At 43.3% G+C, this 17,130-nt stretch overlaps 1 protein-coding gene across 1 annotated transcript in view; it reads left to right on the top strand.

Annotated features, from left to right (window-relative positions):
* The window catches only part of LOC140454251 (adhesion G-protein coupled receptor F2-like), a 121,619-nt gene that overhangs the window by 99,555 nt on the left and 4,934 nt on the right, over positions 1-17,130 (top strand). The window contains 3 exon segments of the mRNA XM_072549046.1: positions 12,912-14,294; positions 15,849-15,890; positions 15,980-16,036. Of these exon segments, the coding sequence (XP_072405147.1) occupies positions 12,912-14,294; positions 15,849-15,890; positions 15,980-16,036 (1,482 nt within the window).

The raw sequence follows: 17,130 nt of genomic DNA, 5'->3' as shown, positions 1-17,130 counted from the left end.
GAGATGAAAGTGGATGGTATTGCTAGTGCAGGTAGAAAGCTGGTAGGTTTCTGGAAGGAATGAGTAGCCAGCAGAATGCCCATGCAGGATGAATGGTGTGGGAAGTTGGTCATTTGGCAGCATGTGAGAGAGAGTCTTACAGGAAATAATGATTGTGGCATTGTCATTGAACATCTTGTGGCCCTGCTGGCCATTCTTTCACACTGTGGATATGACACTGAGCTGGATGGAGACCTTGGAGGTGGCTGCCAGGGTGTAGTGTCATGGCCTCTTCCGCTGTTTCTCTGGGAAGATGGTAACTCACTCTGCCAGATCCTCCAAGTCTGTCAGAGAATCACTGCACCATCACTCTCCTCTTCACCATCTTCACACTGTGTATATCACCGAGAGGGGCAGCTCCACACTGTGTATATCACCGGGAGGGGCAGCTCCACACTGTGTATATCACCGGGAGGGGCAGCTACACACTGTGTATATCACTGGGAGGGGCAGCTCCACACTGTGTATATCACCGGGAGGGGCAGCTCCACACTGTGTATATCACCGGGAGGGGCAGCTACACACTGTGTATATCACTGGGAGGGGCAGCTCCACACTGTGTATATCACCGGGAGGGGCAGCTACACACTGTGTATATCATCGAGAGGGGCAGCTTCACACTGAGGGACAGCTCCACACTGTGTATATCACGGGGAGGGGAAGCCTCACAATGTTTATATCGCTGAGAGGGTCCATTTCACACTGTGTATACCATTGGGAGGGGCAGCTTCACACTGAGAAGGGCAGCTTCACACTATGTATATCACTGAGGGGGAAGCTACACACTGTGTATATCACTGGGAGGGGCAGCTACACACTGTGTATCTCACCGGGAGGGACAGCTCCACACTGTGTATATCACCGGGAAGGGCAGTTTTTCATTGTGTATATCACTGGGAGGGGCAGCCTCACACTGTGTACATCACTGGGAAGGGCAGCTCCACACTGAGAGGGGCAGCTTCACACTGTGTATATCACTGAGAGGGGCAGCTTCACACTGTGTATATCACTGAGGGGGGGCAGCTTCACACTGTGTATATCACTGGGAGTGCAGCTTCACACTGAGAAGGGCAGCTTCACACTGTGTGTATCTATGGGAGGGGCAGCTCCACACTGAGTATATCACCAAGAAGTGCAACTTCATACTGTGTATATCACCGAGAGCGGCCGGTTCACACTCTGTATATCACTGAGGGGGAAGCTACACACTGTGTATATCACTGGGAGGGGCAGCTACACACTGTGTATCTCACCGGGAGGGTCAGCTCCACACTGTATATCACCGGGAAGGGCAGTTTTTCATTGTGTATATCACTGGGAGGGGCAGCCTCACACTGTGTACATCACTGGGAAGGGCAGCTCCACACTGAGAGGGGCAGCTTCACACTGTGTATATCACTGAGAGGGGCAGCTTCACACTGTGTATATCACTGAGGGGGCGCAGCTTCACACTGTGTATATCACTGGGAGTGCAGCTTCACACTGAGAAGGGCAGCTTCACACTGTGTGTATCTATGGGAGGGGCAGCTCCACACTGAGTATATCACCAAGAAGTGCAACTTCATACTGTGTATATCACCGAGAGCGGCCGGTTCACACTCTGTATATCACTGAGAGGGGCAGCTTCACACTGTGTATACCATAGGGAGGGGCAACTTCACACTGAGAATGTCAGTGGGAGGGACAGCTTCACACTGAGTATATCACCGGAAAGTGCAACTTTATACTGTGTATATCACCGAGAGCGGCCGCTTCACACTCTGTGTATCACTGAGAGGGGCAGCTTCACATTGTGTATATCACTGAGAGGGGCAGATTCACACTGTGTATATCACCGCGAGAGGCAGCTTCACACTATGTATATCACGGGGAGGGGCAGCTTCACACTGTGTATAACACTAGGAAGGGCACCTTCACACTGTGTCTATCTATGGGAGGGGCAGCTCCACACTGAGTATATCACCGGGAAGTGCAACTTCATACTGTACATATTACCGAGAGCGGCCGCTTCACACTCTGTATATCACTCAGAGGGGCAGCTTCACACTGTGTATATCATCCAGTGGGGCAGCTTCACACTGTGTATATCACCGAGAGGGGCAGCTTCACACTGTGTATGTCACTGAGAGGGGCAGTTTCACGCTGTGTATACTACGGGGAGGGGCAGTGTCACACTGTGTATATCATTGAGAGGGGCAGCTTCGCATTATGTGTATCACCGGGAGGGACAGCTTCACACTGTGTAAATCACTGAGAGAAACAGCTTCACACTGATTAGATTAGATTATTTACAGTGTGGAAAGAGGCCCTTCGGCCCAACAAGTCCACACCGACCCGCCGAAGCGTAACCCACCCAGACCCATTCTCCTACATTTACCCCTTCACCTAACACTATGGACAATTTAGCATAGCCAATTCACCTAACCTGCACATCTTTGGTCTGTGGGAGGAAACCGGAGCTCCCGGAGGATACCCACGCAGACACGGGGAGAATGTGCAAACTCCACACAGCGTGTCGCCTGAGGCGGGAATTGAACCCGGGTCTCAAGCACTGTGAGGCAGTAGTGCTAACCACCGTGCCACTCACTGTTTATATTACTGAAAGGGGCAGCTTGACATGGTGTATATCACTGAGACGGGCAGTTTCACAATGTGTATACTACCAGGAGGGGCAGCTTCTCACTGTGTATATTACTGGGAGGGACAGCTTCACACTGATATATCACTGAGAGGGGCAGTTTCACAATGTCTGTATCACTGAGAGGGGCAGTTTCACACTGTGTATACCATTGGGAGGGGCAGCTTTACACTGTGTATATCACCGGGAGGTGCAACTTCACACTGTGTATATCACTGAGAGGAGCAGCTTCACACTGTGTATATCATCCAGTGGGGCAGCTTCTCACTGTGTACATCACTGGGAGGGACAGCTTCACACTGATATATCACTGAGAGAGGGCAGTTTCACACTGTATATACCATTGGGAGGGGCAGCTACATACTGTGTACATCACTGAGGAGGCAGCTTCACATTGTGTGTATGACCGGGAGGGGCAGCTTTACACTGTGTATATATCACTGAGAGGGGCAGATTCACACTGTGTATATCACCGAGAGGGGCAGCTTCACACTGTGTATATCATCCAGTGGGGCAGCTTCACATTGTGTATATCACTGAGAGGGGCAGCTTCACACTGTTTATATCACTGAAAGGGGCAGCTTCACACGGTGTATATCACTGAGAGGGGTAGTTTCACAATGTGTATACTACCAGGAGGGGCAGCTTCTCACTGTGTATATCACTGGGAGGGTCAGCTTCACACTGATATATCACTGAGAGGGGCAGTTTCACAATGTCTGTATCACTGAGAGGGGCAGTTTCACACTGTGTATACCATTGGGAGGGGCAGCTTCACACTGCGTATATCACCGGGAGGTGCAACTTCACACTGTGTATATCACTGGGAGGGACAGCTTCACACTGATATATCACTGAGAGGGGCAGTTTCACAATGTCTGTATCACTGGGAAGGGCAGCTTCACCCTGTGAATATCATTGGGAGGGGCAGCATATGTGTATATCACTGAGGGGGCAATTTCACACTGTGTATACCATTGGGAGGGGCAGCTTTACACTGTGTATATCACCGGGAGGTGCAACTTCATACTGTGTATATCACTGGGAGGGACAGCTTCGTACTGTGCGTATCTATGGGAGGGGCAGCTCCACACTGAGTATATCACTGGGAAGTGCAACTTCATACTGTGTATATCACCGAGAGCGGCCGCTTCACACTGTGTATATCACTGAGAGCGGCAGCTTCACACTGTGTACATCACCGGGAGGGACAGCTTCACACTGTGTATATCGCTGAGGGGGCAGCTTCACACTGTGTATATTGCTGTGGGGGCAGCTTCACCATTGGGAGGGGCAGCTTCACACTGTGTATATCACTGAGATGGGTAGTTTCACAATGTGTATACTACCAGGAGGGGCAGCTTCTCACTGTGTACATCACTGGGAGGGACAGATTCACACTGATATATCACTGAGAGGGGCAGCTTCACACTATGTATATCACTGACAGGAGCAGCTCCACACTGTGTATATCACCGGGAGGGACAGCATCTCACTGAGAGGGGCAGCTTTACACTGTGTATATCAATGACAGGCGCAGCTTCGCCATGCCACTGTTCGTTCTGGTGCAACATTACCTGTCAAAAATGGCGCAGGCCTCAAGGATATTAACCTTTTGCCAGGTTTCTGGTGAGTGGCAATTGTTCCCACATGGTAATTTGGGATTAAAGTTGAACAAGAGGTCCACCAGAGGGATGAGGAAAACTAAGTGATGGGATGACGAAAACAGGAATTGCTGTAAAAACACAGCAGGTCTGACAGCATTTGTGGACAGGTGTTCTGAAAAAGGGGATCACAGAATCCGAACATCAATACTGCTTTGTGGAGAGAAATCGTGTTGACATTTTGTATTCAGTAACCCTTCTGCAGAATGTCTCTCCACAGGTGCTGTGAGAACTGTTGTGGTCTTACAGCAATATCTGGTTTTGTTTTGGATTTTCAGCATCTGTACTTCTTTTGGGTTTTAATTATTGGGGTGAATTTGGGAAGATATGCTGGGAATTCCTGTTAGGCCGCACAGCAAAAGACCCTCCAAAAAGCTCAATGCAACTCATTCTTAGCTAAAAGTCATCATCAGATTCAGATCATGGATCTTGTTGCATTAATTATTATGAATATCTAGCTTTGAGAGGTCGAGCTAATTATTGCCTTGCAGCCCTCTCTGGACTCTGTTTGACAAACGCAAGAGTCAGAATAAGGAAGACAAGCCAGAAGCTACAAGGGTGTATCCTGAACTGTTAATATAGGTGCAAGTTTCTTCAACTTGGCAGGATTTCCAAATACTAATATTTTGCCACCCTTGTTAAACCTGGCATGGTGGCAGACTGGAAACAAATAACATGAATAAATGTAATAGCAGACAATGAGTACCACAGGGATCAGTGCTTGGACCCATCAATTTACAACATGAAGACTAGATTCCCTACTGGATGGAAACAGGCCCTTCGGTTCACACGTACCCTCCGAAGAGTAACCCACCCAAACCCCTTTTCCCCTCTGACTAATGCACCTAACACTATGGGCAAATTCGCTTGGCCAATTCACCTAACCAGCACATCTTTGAACTGTGGGAGGAAACCCACGCAGACACTGGGAGAATACACAAGCTCCACAGAGACAGTCGCCCAAGGCTGGAATTGAACCTGGCTCCCTGGTGATGTGAGACAGCTGTGCTAACCACTGAGATACCGTGCTGCCCGTGTGATTTAATTAAGTGAACCAAATATATTTCCAAATTTGCAGGCGAGACTAAGCTGGATGGGAGGCTGAACTGTGAGGAGGATGCAGAGACACTTCAGTGTGATAGGAACAAGTTGAGCGAGTGTGCAAATGCTTGGCAGCTGAAAGATAATGTTGATAAATGTGGGACTTTTCCACTTTGGTAGTAAAAGCAGGAAGGCAGATTATTAGCTAACTGGTGGCACATTGGAATATGGAAAGGGATAACAGGACCTGGGTGTTCTCATACACAAGTCCCTGAAAATAGGTGCAGCAGTCAGTGAAGAAGGGAAATGGTATGTTTGCCTTCATAGTGAGAAGATCGTAATTTAAAAGCAGGGATGTCTTCCTGCAATTGTATAGGGTATTGGTGAGACCATACCTCAAGTATTACGTGCAGTTTTGGTCTCCTTATCTGAGGAAAGATGTTCTGGTTATGAAATGCGATGAAGATTCACTAGACTGATTTTGGATTGGTAGGACTGACATATGAAGAGAGACTGGATCAGTTAGATTATACTTATTGGAGTTTAGAAGGATGAGGAAAGATCTCATAGTAACCTACAAAATTCTAACAGGACGATACAGCAAGCATGTTCCCTCCTTCCTATTGGAAAGATGTTGTGAAACTTGGAAGGGTTCAGAAATTATTTACAAGAGTGTTGCCAGGATTGGAGGATTTGAGCTTTAGGGAGAGGCTGAACAGGCTGGGGCTGTTTTCTCTGGAGCATCAGAGGCTGAGGGGTGATCCTAGAGAGATTTACAAAATTAGGAGGGGCATGGATAGGATAAATAAACAAAGTCTTTTCCCTGGAGTGGAGGATTCCAGACTAGAGAGCATATGTTTAGGATAAGAGGGGAAAGATATAAGACACCTAAGGGGCAACTTTTTCATGTAGAGGATGGTACGTGTATAGAATGAGCTGCTGGAGGAAGTGGTGGAGGCTGGTACAATTGCAAGATTTAAAAGGCATTTGGATGGGTATATGAATAGGATTTGTTTGGAGGGATATGGGCCGGGTGCTGACAGTTGGGACTAGATTGTGTTGGGATATCTAGTCGGCATGGACAGGGTCTGTTTCCGTGCTGTACATCTCTATGACTCTCTGACTCTATGACTGAGAAGTCCAGAACTAGGTGTCACAGTCCAAGATGCAGGATTGGCCATTTATGACTGAAGCAGGGAGAAATTTCTTTACCCAGAGATTTGTGCGTTTCCTGCCACAGAAATAAATAAAGGCCAAACATTTAGTGTTTTCAAGAAGGAATTAAATATAGTTCTTAGAGCTAAAGGGATCAGAGATCTGTATAGAAAGCAGGAACAGGAGACTGAGTTGGGATAATTAGCCATGATCATATTGAATGGTGGAACAAGCTATAAGGACAGAAAATAACCTACTGTAGTTCCTATTTTCTCTTTCTTTTACGTTATATTGTAGCATTAAAGAAAAGTAATTGCCAATGCTGGCAAATAAATCAAGTTATTTGTCCTAATGGTGGAAATCATAGAATTGTAGATTCATAAAATCCCCACCATTCAGTCCATCAAGTCCACACTGACCCTTTGAAGAGCATCCGACCCAGATCCATCCCTCTATCCTATTTCTGTATCCCTGCATTTTCCATGGCAAATCCACCTAGCCTGCAAATCCTTAGACACTCTCGCAATTTATTATGACCAATCCTCCTAACCTCCCCATCTTTGGAAATGGTGGAATATTACATCTTGATTATCAGTGCATTCCCCAGTCACAGTGTTAGCGCAGTTTAAGGGTTAGTCTGCGATATTGAATCCAGCAATGTGAAAAATACCAGAAATCAGGTTCCTCATATTGTTAGATCAGGATGACATTGGAAGTAGATGAAGGGGATATCCTTGACTGGTTTCCCTAATTCAACCGATACTAAACTAGTTGAATTGACAAAGAAATTAAAGGTTGGAGTTGCCTATACAATCTATGAATACTGAGGTAATTCATATATCACAGAGTATTTGGGACTGGTGAAAATAGGTTGATCATTAAAGAAGCCTGATAGACTTTCTTTTTATTCTAGATAATAGCACCAATGAGATGCAATTAGTCATTCCAATAATTGAATCAACAGACTTACACCAGTGGTAAAACTGTTGGAGTTGTGGAGCTTGATTATTCGAACTTTCTTCATTTAACAGTTGTTACCATTATATTAAATTGAAGAGAATGCATACATTATGCAGGCCAGAAAATTGGGCAGTAGAGTCCGATTTGATTAGATTACTCACAGTGTGAAAACAGGCCCTTCAGCCCAACAAGACTATACAAAGAGTAACCCAGCCAGACCCATTCCCCTACATTTACCCCTGACTACGGCACCTAACATGACAGATAATTTAGTACAGCCAATTCACCTGACCTGGACATCTTTAGACTGTGGGAGTAAACCCACGCAGACTCGGGGAGAATGTGTAAACACCACACAGACAGTCACCCAAGGCTGGAATTGAACCTGGGTCCCTGGCGCTGTGAGGTAGCAGTGCTAACCACCAAGCCACCACCCTGTACGTAGAGATGTTCAGCATGGAAACAGACCCTTCAGTCTAACTCGCTGACTAGATTTCCCAAATTAATCTAGTCCCATTTGCCAGCACTTGATCCATGTTCCTCTAAACCTTTCCTATTCATACACTCATCCAGACGCCTGTTAAAATATGTAATTTTATCAGCCTCTACCACTTCCTCTGACAGCTCAGTTGCCTCTTAGTTCCATTTTAAATCTTTCCCCTCTCACCCTAAGCTAATGAGCCCTAGTTCTAGACTCCCCCATCCCAGGGAAAAGACCTTGGCTATTTACCCTATCCACACCCATCATGATTTTAGAAACCTCTATAAGATCACCTCTCAGTCTCTGATGGTCCAGAGAAAATAGCCCTTGCCTACTCAGACTCTCCCTATAGCTCAAAACCTGCAGCCCTGGCAACATACTTGTAAATCTTTTCTGAATCCTTTCAGGTTTCACAGCATCCTTCCCATAGGGGGGAGACCAGAATTGCACACAATATTCCAAAAGTGGCCTAACCAACATCCTCTACCACTGCAACATGATCTCCCAACTCCTATATTCAGTGCTTTGACCAATAAAGGAAAGCAGACTAAACACCCTCTTCACTATCCTATCTACCTGCGATTCCACTTTCAAGGAGCTATGAACCTGCACGCCAAGGTCTCTTCATTCAGCAATGCTCCCTATGTCCTGACCATTAGGTGTATAAGTCCTGCCTCTGATTTCCCTTTCCAAAATGCAGCACTTCATATTTATCTGAATTAAACTCCATCTGCCACTCCTTGGCCCATTGGCCCATCTGAGCAAGATCCTGTTGTAGTCTAAGATAACCTTCTTCACTGTCCACTACACCTCCAATTTTGTTGTCATCTGCAAACTTACGAACTATACCTTCTATGTTTACACCCAAATCATTAATATAAATGACGAAATGCAGTGGACCCTTGTGGCACCCCACTGGTCACAGGCATGCAAGTTCCATATCCAAATGGCTAGTTCTCCCTGTGATCTAACCTTGCTAATCAGTCTACCATTAGGAACCTTGTTGAACTCCTTACTGAAGCCCATATACATCACATCCACCACTCTGCCCTCATCAGTCCTCTTTGTTACTTCTAAAAAACTCAATCAAGTTGGAGAGATGTGATTTCCCTCACACCAAACTATCCTTAATCAGTCCTTGCCTTTCCAAATGCATGTATAACCTGTACCTCAGGATTCCCTCGAACACCTTGGCCACCACCGATGTCAGTTTCACCAGTCTATAGTTCCCTGGCTTTTCTTTACCACCTTTCTTAAATACTGGCATCACATTGGCCAAATTCCAGTCTTCTGGCACCTTACCTGTGACTATTGATGATCCAAATATCTCAGCAACAGGTCCAGCAATCCCGCTTCCCTAGCTTTCCATAGAGTTTTAGAGTACGCCTGATCAGGTCCTGGGAATTCACTCACTTTTATGCATTTTAAGACATCCAGTACCTCCTCCTCTGTAATATGAACATTTTTCAAGATTTCACCATCCGTTTCCTGACCTTCTGTATCTTCTATATTCTTCTCCACAGTAAACACTGATGCAAAATATTCCTGTAGTATCACACCCATCTCCTGCAGTTCCACACATAGGCTGCCTTGCTGATCTTTGATGGGTTCTATTCTCTCTCTGGTTACCCTTTTGTCCTTAGTGTATTTATAAAATCCCATTGAATTCTCCTTAACCCTATTTGCCAAAGCTATCTCATGTCCCTTTTTGCCCTCCTGATTTCTCTCTAAACTATACTCCCACTGCCTTTATACTCTTCTAAGGATTCTCTCGATCTCTGCTATCAATCCCTGACATATGCTTCCCTCTTTTTCTTAACCAATTTCTCCAGTCAGCCGGCATTCTCTGCACCTACCAGGCTTTTCTTTCATCCTAACAGGAATATACCATCTCTGGACTCCCGTTATATCATTTTTGAAGGCTTCCCATTTTCCAGCTGTCCCTTTACCTGCGAATATTCATATCAAATCAACCTAATACCGTCAAACTTAGCCTTCCTCCAATTTAGAACATCAACTTTTAGATCCAGTCTATCCTTTTCCATCATTATTTTAAAGCTAATAGAATTATGGTCGCTAGCCCCAGAGTGCTTCCCCACTGACACCTCAGTCACCTGCCCAGCCTTATTTCCCAAGAGTTGGATCAGATTTTCTACTTTCTCTAGTATGTACATCCACACACTGAATCAGAACATTTTCTTGTTCACACTTAACAAATTCCTCTCCACCTAAACCCTTAACACTATGGCAGTCCCAGCCTATGTTTGGAAAGTTAAAATCCTTGCCATAATCACCCTACTATTCTTGCTTTTAAGTGAGATCTCCTGAGAAATTTGTTTCTCAATTTCCCGCTGACTATTGGGGGTCTGTTGTACATTCCCAATAAGGTGATCATAACTTTCATATTTTTTAGTTACACCCAAAATAACTTCCCTCGACGCGTTACCAGGAATATCCTCCCTCAGTACAGCGGTAATGCTAGCCCTTATCAAAAGTGCCACTCCCTCTCCCTTCTTGCCCCTTCTTTCTATCATTCCTATAGCATTTATATCCTGGAACATTAAACAGCCAGTCCTGCCCATCCCTGAGCCATGTTTCTATAATTGCTATGATATCCCAGTCCCATGTTCTTAACCATGCCCTAAGTTCATCTGCCTTCCCTGTTAGGCATCTTGCATTGAAATAAATGCAGTTTAATTTATCAGTTCTACCTTGTTCTCTGCTTTGTTCCTACCTGCCCTAACAGTTTAACTTGCTCCTTTTCGCAACTGTAACAGTCTCAGATTGATCTCTTTCCTCACTATCTCCCCGGATCCCACCCCCCACCCCCCCACCTTACTAGTATAAATCCTCCTGAGCAGCTCTAGCAAATCTCTCTGCCAGTATATTAGTCACCTTCCAATTCAGGTGCAATCCGTCCTTTTTGTACAGGTCACTTCTACCACATAAGAGATTCCAATGATCCAAAAATGTGAACCGTTCTCCCCTGCACCACCTCCTCAGCCGTACATTCATCTGCTCTATTCTCCTATTACTACCCTCACTAGCTCGCAGCACGAGCAGTAATCCAGATATTAATACCCTTGAGGGCCTCCTTTTTTAAATTCCTGCCTAACTTCCTGTATTCTCCCTTCAGAATCTCATCCTTTTCCCTTCCTGTGTCATTGGTTCCAATGTGTACAGTGACCACCTGATGGTCCCTCTCCCCTTTGAGAACACTACACCATTATAACTTCTTGCTGCTCCAGACTAACTTAGTGCCTATATCTAATATTTTTAAATTTTAATCGAGAGACAGATCTCAATAAAATATATAACCAAAAAAACACTCTACTCACTATTTAAGAAAGACACCAAGGTTACACTTAAAAACTATGTTCTTATCTGTTCCTGTGTTATGAGCTCCCCCTCACAGGTTCCTCCAAGGTCAGCTGTGAATTTCGCAATTTGTTAATTTTTCTTAGACACATTCCAATGTCCAGAAGAACTTGAAGTCAAACAGCAAAGGTAGTAGCTGTGCAGATTCACTGCTGTGTCAGTTAGCACTGTAGGTTTCTCTCTCTCTCTCTCTCTATCTCACTCACCCTCACTGACCATGCAGTCTCTGCCTTTGTCTATCTTCCTCTTTTTTAAAATGCTGTTGTTTTGGTCTTGTGACCCCAAAGTTCCAAAACAACGAAACAGCTTATAAAACATGCATTAATGCTCCTGGTATTCAAGGAAATCAGCTCCAACATCAAAAATACCTCAAAAAAGGAGCAGTTCTCACAGCCACAATTTTTTCCTGTCCTACATCTTGGACTACCCAGAATCCTTAGTAGGTACAAAAAGCAAAACACACATAATGACTAAACAAATATTTACGTTGAACAGTAGGATGGCTAGAAATATAAAAACATTTTAAAAGCATATAGTAAAGAGTTTCTAGAGATGCTTAAGAAGAAAAGTGAGTGTTGAACCTATAAAAATGTGTCCATCAGTAATGGGAAAAAGAATCAGGAGATGGTAGATGAATTGAACATTCGTCTGACCCACTATTACAAGTGTACAAGAAACATTGGAGAAATAGCTGAATCATAGCAAAAATCAGGAATTTGATGGGAGAGGGGAACTAATGAAATCTGTTATCACCAAGGAAGCAGATTGAGCAACTTGTTGGAGCTGCAGACTGAGAAGTGCCCAGGTCTTGATGAACTTCATCCCCGGGTCTTAAAATAAGTGACGAGTGACAGGTTGCATTTATTGGTTTGGTGGAAATACAGGTGATCTCAATGAAACATTCAAAATTCTTAAGATAGATGCTTGACAAGATAGATGCTGAGAATATATTCCCTCGGGGAGAAAGTTAAGTCTGCAGATGCTGGAGATCAGAGTCCTTCCTGATGAAGTGTTTATGCCCGAATCGTCGATTATTCTGCTCCTCCGGTGCTGCTTGACCGGCCGTGCTTTTCCAGCACCACACTCTCCCATATTCCATCTGACCAGAGAATCTAAAAGCTGGGGATCAAGAATACTAAAACGAGGCAGGTAGCCATATAGAATAGACATTGCATCGCTCAAAGGTTTGTGAACCTTTGGATTCTCTATAGATGTGGATTTATAGTTAATGTACATATGGTCAAGATGACCAGCTGGAAGTGATTTGACCACCTGAAGGGTTCAAAGAAACTCTTCCTCAGTTGATTTTACTTTACTCAGTTCGTCTCTTTTTTTTCAAAGGATATATATAATTGTGCAAGGAGGTGGTGTCAATAAGGTTTTTTTCCACCTTTATGAATGTGAAACAAGTTTAAAGGACAGTGTTCTATCCATGCACACAATTTATCTATGTTCAAATGTGTATCTTTTAGCAATTTTCAAATGCTAAGAATATTTGATTTCTGCGAATTTGCAAATCAATAGTTGAGTAATAAAGACTTCTTGTATTTTTCAGAATTTCTTGCAAACAGTGAGCAGAATGATCTCTTCTTCATCAAAGGATACATGGGAAATTCTCTCAGACTCAAGTGAAAATACTCGCAACTCTAGTTTTCGATTAGTAAAGTCAGTGGAAAATTTTATCACTCGTTTCAATATGCAGAATAATAGTTTAGATATCAAAGAAGAGAATCTTATGTTCAAAGCTCGTAGAAATGTCCATCAAGATAATAAAACATCTATTAATTTAAACTTTGATAATATTTCCACTGCAGAATATGACAATTTAAGTGCAACTCTATTCATTTCATCTGAAAAACCGAATGAGGCACCAAATGTCACAGTTATCAGTATTGCATATCCAACCTGGATTGATATTTTACCCAATACCACAACTTTTGATGGAAATTTTTTGATTAATAGTCTCGTCCTGACAGTAGTAATAAACATTAAGGAACCTATTAACGTCAAGATGACCTTCTCACTAAGAAATCGCACACTAGATTTCAACACTGCAGTGTGTGGCTTTTGGGATTTTACAGGCAGGGGTGCGTGGAATGATACTGGCTGTGAGCCTGAAATCAACGAAGAAAATATCACATGTCACTGTGACCACTTGACATCCTTTTCGATTTTAATGTCCCCTGATATCAAAGACAGCCCAGCTTTGAGTTATATCACCAGTATCGGAGTTGCCATCTCAATCGGAAGTTTACTAATCACTATTGTTATAGAAGCCATAATGTGGAGGCATGTGACCAAACATAAAACCTCATACATTCGCCATGTTGGAATTCTGAATATTGCAGTAAATCTGCTGGTCGCTGACGTATGGTTCATTGTGGCTTCAGCTGTAGAACCAGGAACACGGGCTTGCACAGCTGCTACTTTCTTCACTCATTTTTTCTATCTTGCCTTATTCTTCTGGATGTTAACCCTGGGCCTGCTGCTTGTCTATCGTTTACTATTCCCTTTCCATGATCTCAGCAGATCAGTTATGATGGGAATATCATTTGCCATTGGTTACCTGCCTCCATTGATAATCTCGATCATCACAATCGGAGTTACCTTTCCAAGAAACAGTCACACCAGAGAAGGTGCCTGCTGGCTCGGTTGGGAGACCGAATACCCTCTGCTTGCATTTGTTATACCTGCATTGGTTATAATCGCAATCAATGTTATCATTCTGATTATAGTCATTTTTAAGTTGCTGCGACCAACAATTGGGGATGGATCCAGAGCCAATAATCAGGAGAGAGATGTATTCAAACAGATTGTGAGAAGCATTGCTGTGCTAACCCCAATCCTTGGACTCACCTGGGCATTTGGAATACCAACCTTTCAACAAGGTTCCCCTATTGCTTTCCATTATATATTTACAATTCTCAATGCTTTTCAGGTATGTGTCAGTTATGTTTCATGACTTCTGACTTCTCTTATGTTAGATCAAAATGCGCAATAGACTTCACAAAAAGCATGACCAACAACTGAACATGTAGATTAGGAGTGACAGTGGAATAGTGATATTGTCACTGCATTGGAAATTGAGAGTCCCAAGCTGACTCTCTTTGAATGTCATAAGGCAGGCAGTGAAATTTAAATTCAACTGGTAAATCTGGAATTAAAAGCAGGTAGATAGGATAGTGAAGAAGGCGTTTGGTATGCTTTCCTTTATTAGTCAAAGTATTGAGTACAGGAGTTGGGAAGTCATGTTGCGACTGTTCAGGACATTGGTAAGGCCACTGTTGAGATATTGTGAACAATTCTGGTCTCTTTCCTATCGGAAAGATGTTGTGAAACTTGAAAGGGTTCAGAAAAGATTTACAAGGATGTTGCCAGGCTTGGACGATTTGAGCTATAGGGAGAGGCTGAACAGACTGGGGCTGTTTTCCCTGGAGTATCGTAGGCTGAGGTGTGACCTTGTAGAGGTTTACAAAATTCTGAGGGGCATGGATAGGGTAAATAGACAAAGTCTTTTCCCTGGGGTTGGGGAATCCAGAACTAGAGGACATAGGTTTAGGGTGAGAGGGGAAAGATATAAAAGAGACCTAAGGGACAACTTTTTCATACAGTGGGAGTACGTATATGGAATGAGCTGCTGGAGGAAGTGGTGGAGGCTGGTACAATTGCAAGATTTAAAAGGCATTTGGATGGGTATATGAATAGGATGGGCTTGGAGGGATATGGGCCGGGTGCTGGCAGTTGGGACTAGATTGGGTTGGGATATCTGGTTGGAGTGGACAGGTTGGACTGAAGGGTCTGTTTCCATGCTGTACATCTCTATGACTCTAATATTCCGATACTCCCTTAGTGAAAGTTCTCCATTGTTGATCTCTGCAGCCACCCACTTCAAACCTCTACTCTTGTCACATCTACACCTCACCCCATATGATCTCCTGACGCCTTTGTTCAGTGTCTCCTATGTGATCGCAGAGTGCATTCAAATTTCATAATCGCTTTCCACAATCTTAATACTAATCACCCCCAATGATTTCTCCCCCTCTCAATCTCCAGACATTGTCTCCGCTCTCCAGCTACTCTCTTGTGGGGATACCCTTCAGTTTGGCCAGTTGCCATATTCTTTACCTCCCCACTATTTCCCAGTCACTGCTCTTCTCCTCAATAACCATTCATGGTAAAAAGCAGAAGCAAGGAACTTAGAGGGAGATAAATCCAGATTCTAGGGCTCAGGCAGCATGAAGACGTGGTTGCCAGTGATGTCGTGAAAATATGTTTAACATTGTAGCCGAAGGACCACCAGACCCAACAAAACTTTGCTTTGATCAACATGTTAGTGTACTTTAAAAAAAGCTTGGATTTTATTTTCTATTGTAACCTGATTAAATTATTTACAAATGGTCAATTTGGAATAATTAATGGGCTATTAAAGAAGTGGTTGCAATTAATTAAAGATCCATTGGTTAACTGCTTAAGAATATCTTTCTGTTTTTAGGGACTCTTTATTTTGGTCTTTGCAGTGTTGCTAGATAATAAGGTAAGCTGCAGATGCTATTTTGAGCAGTTTTCTGACATGTTCTATTTTCACTACATCTAACAATTTGTTTTCTTGCACTACTAATTTAGGTACGGCATTCCTTGATGAAGAAGTCTATGTTGTCACAATCCTCTTCCAAAGCACAGGTGAGATTAATAAAATTGAGCATGACACAATGTTGCCATCTGAAATAGAAAAGATACATCAATGCTTTCGATAGGAAGACCTTTCCTCAGAATTGGTTGGAATTGGTTGGTCAGAGTGATTAAACCAATGGGAATGGAAGGACAATAACAATGTTCATGATGTCACAAGGTAGTGTTCAGAGAATTAACGAGACGAATGGTTGGTTAAAGGTCACATATAAAGAATGCTGCAACCAGTGTTGTGGCCTTATTCTGATCCTAACCGATATTGCTACTGGACAAGATTCCACAATATAATCTGGCTTGACAGATCATATTTTATTTGTTTAACATGGTGATCATTACCCAACACAAAGTACATAAAACTGCAGATTTTCTTTAACAATAAAATAGATTTTATTACATGAAATAAAAAGATAAAGTAAAGCAAACCAAGCTATTTAAGAATAGAACACAGATTGAAAATCTTAAAACACACAGCTAAACAAAGTTTCATCTGTTTCCCAATACCATCACTTTACAATATTTCAAATCTAGAAAAATTACTGTTCTATACTAAACTTCTAGGTTGAATTTAACTACTTCTCCCCAAATCTTCCCTGTCCTCTGTATGGTTTCCTTACAAGAATACTCAGAAAACTGAAAGTTTAGACTTTCTCAGTCTAATAGAAATCAACTGGTTTCTAACTAACACTCCTGGCCTGCAACTAACAAACTAAACTTTTACATTAAGGCCTGGCACTCTTTTATAAGAGGGAAAGTTTATTTGCTTTTGACCCAGTCAGGTCTCCCTCAAAACTGCCCTAAAAAGCTTTCAATTTATAGGATTTCAAAGCTAAGTTAAATCCCTGACTATTCTAAACCAAAACAAGGAAATGGATTCAATGTTCACAATCTGTGTTGTAAACCCTAGAAAATAAAGTGGCAGGGTGGCAGAGCTCAAAATCAAGGGATCAGATAAATGCTACAATCCTGACACATCAACTTGTCAATGGTGGTGGGCTATTCACTCACAGGTGGAGAAGGCTCCATAAATATTCCCATTGTAATGATGGGAGAAAGCTAGAATATTAGTGCAAAAGAAAAGGCTGAAG

This window comes from Chiloscyllium punctatum, chromosome 3 (genome assembly GCF_047496795.1).
Source record: "Chiloscyllium punctatum isolate Juve2018m chromosome 3, sChiPun1.3, whole genome shotgun sequence".
Lineage (NCBI taxonomy): Eukaryota > Metazoa > Chordata > Chondrichthyes > Orectolobiformes > Hemiscylliidae > Chiloscyllium > Chiloscyllium punctatum.
Note: the sequence above shows the minus strand (reverse complement) of the source record. Positions and strands in the feature narration are given on the sequence as shown.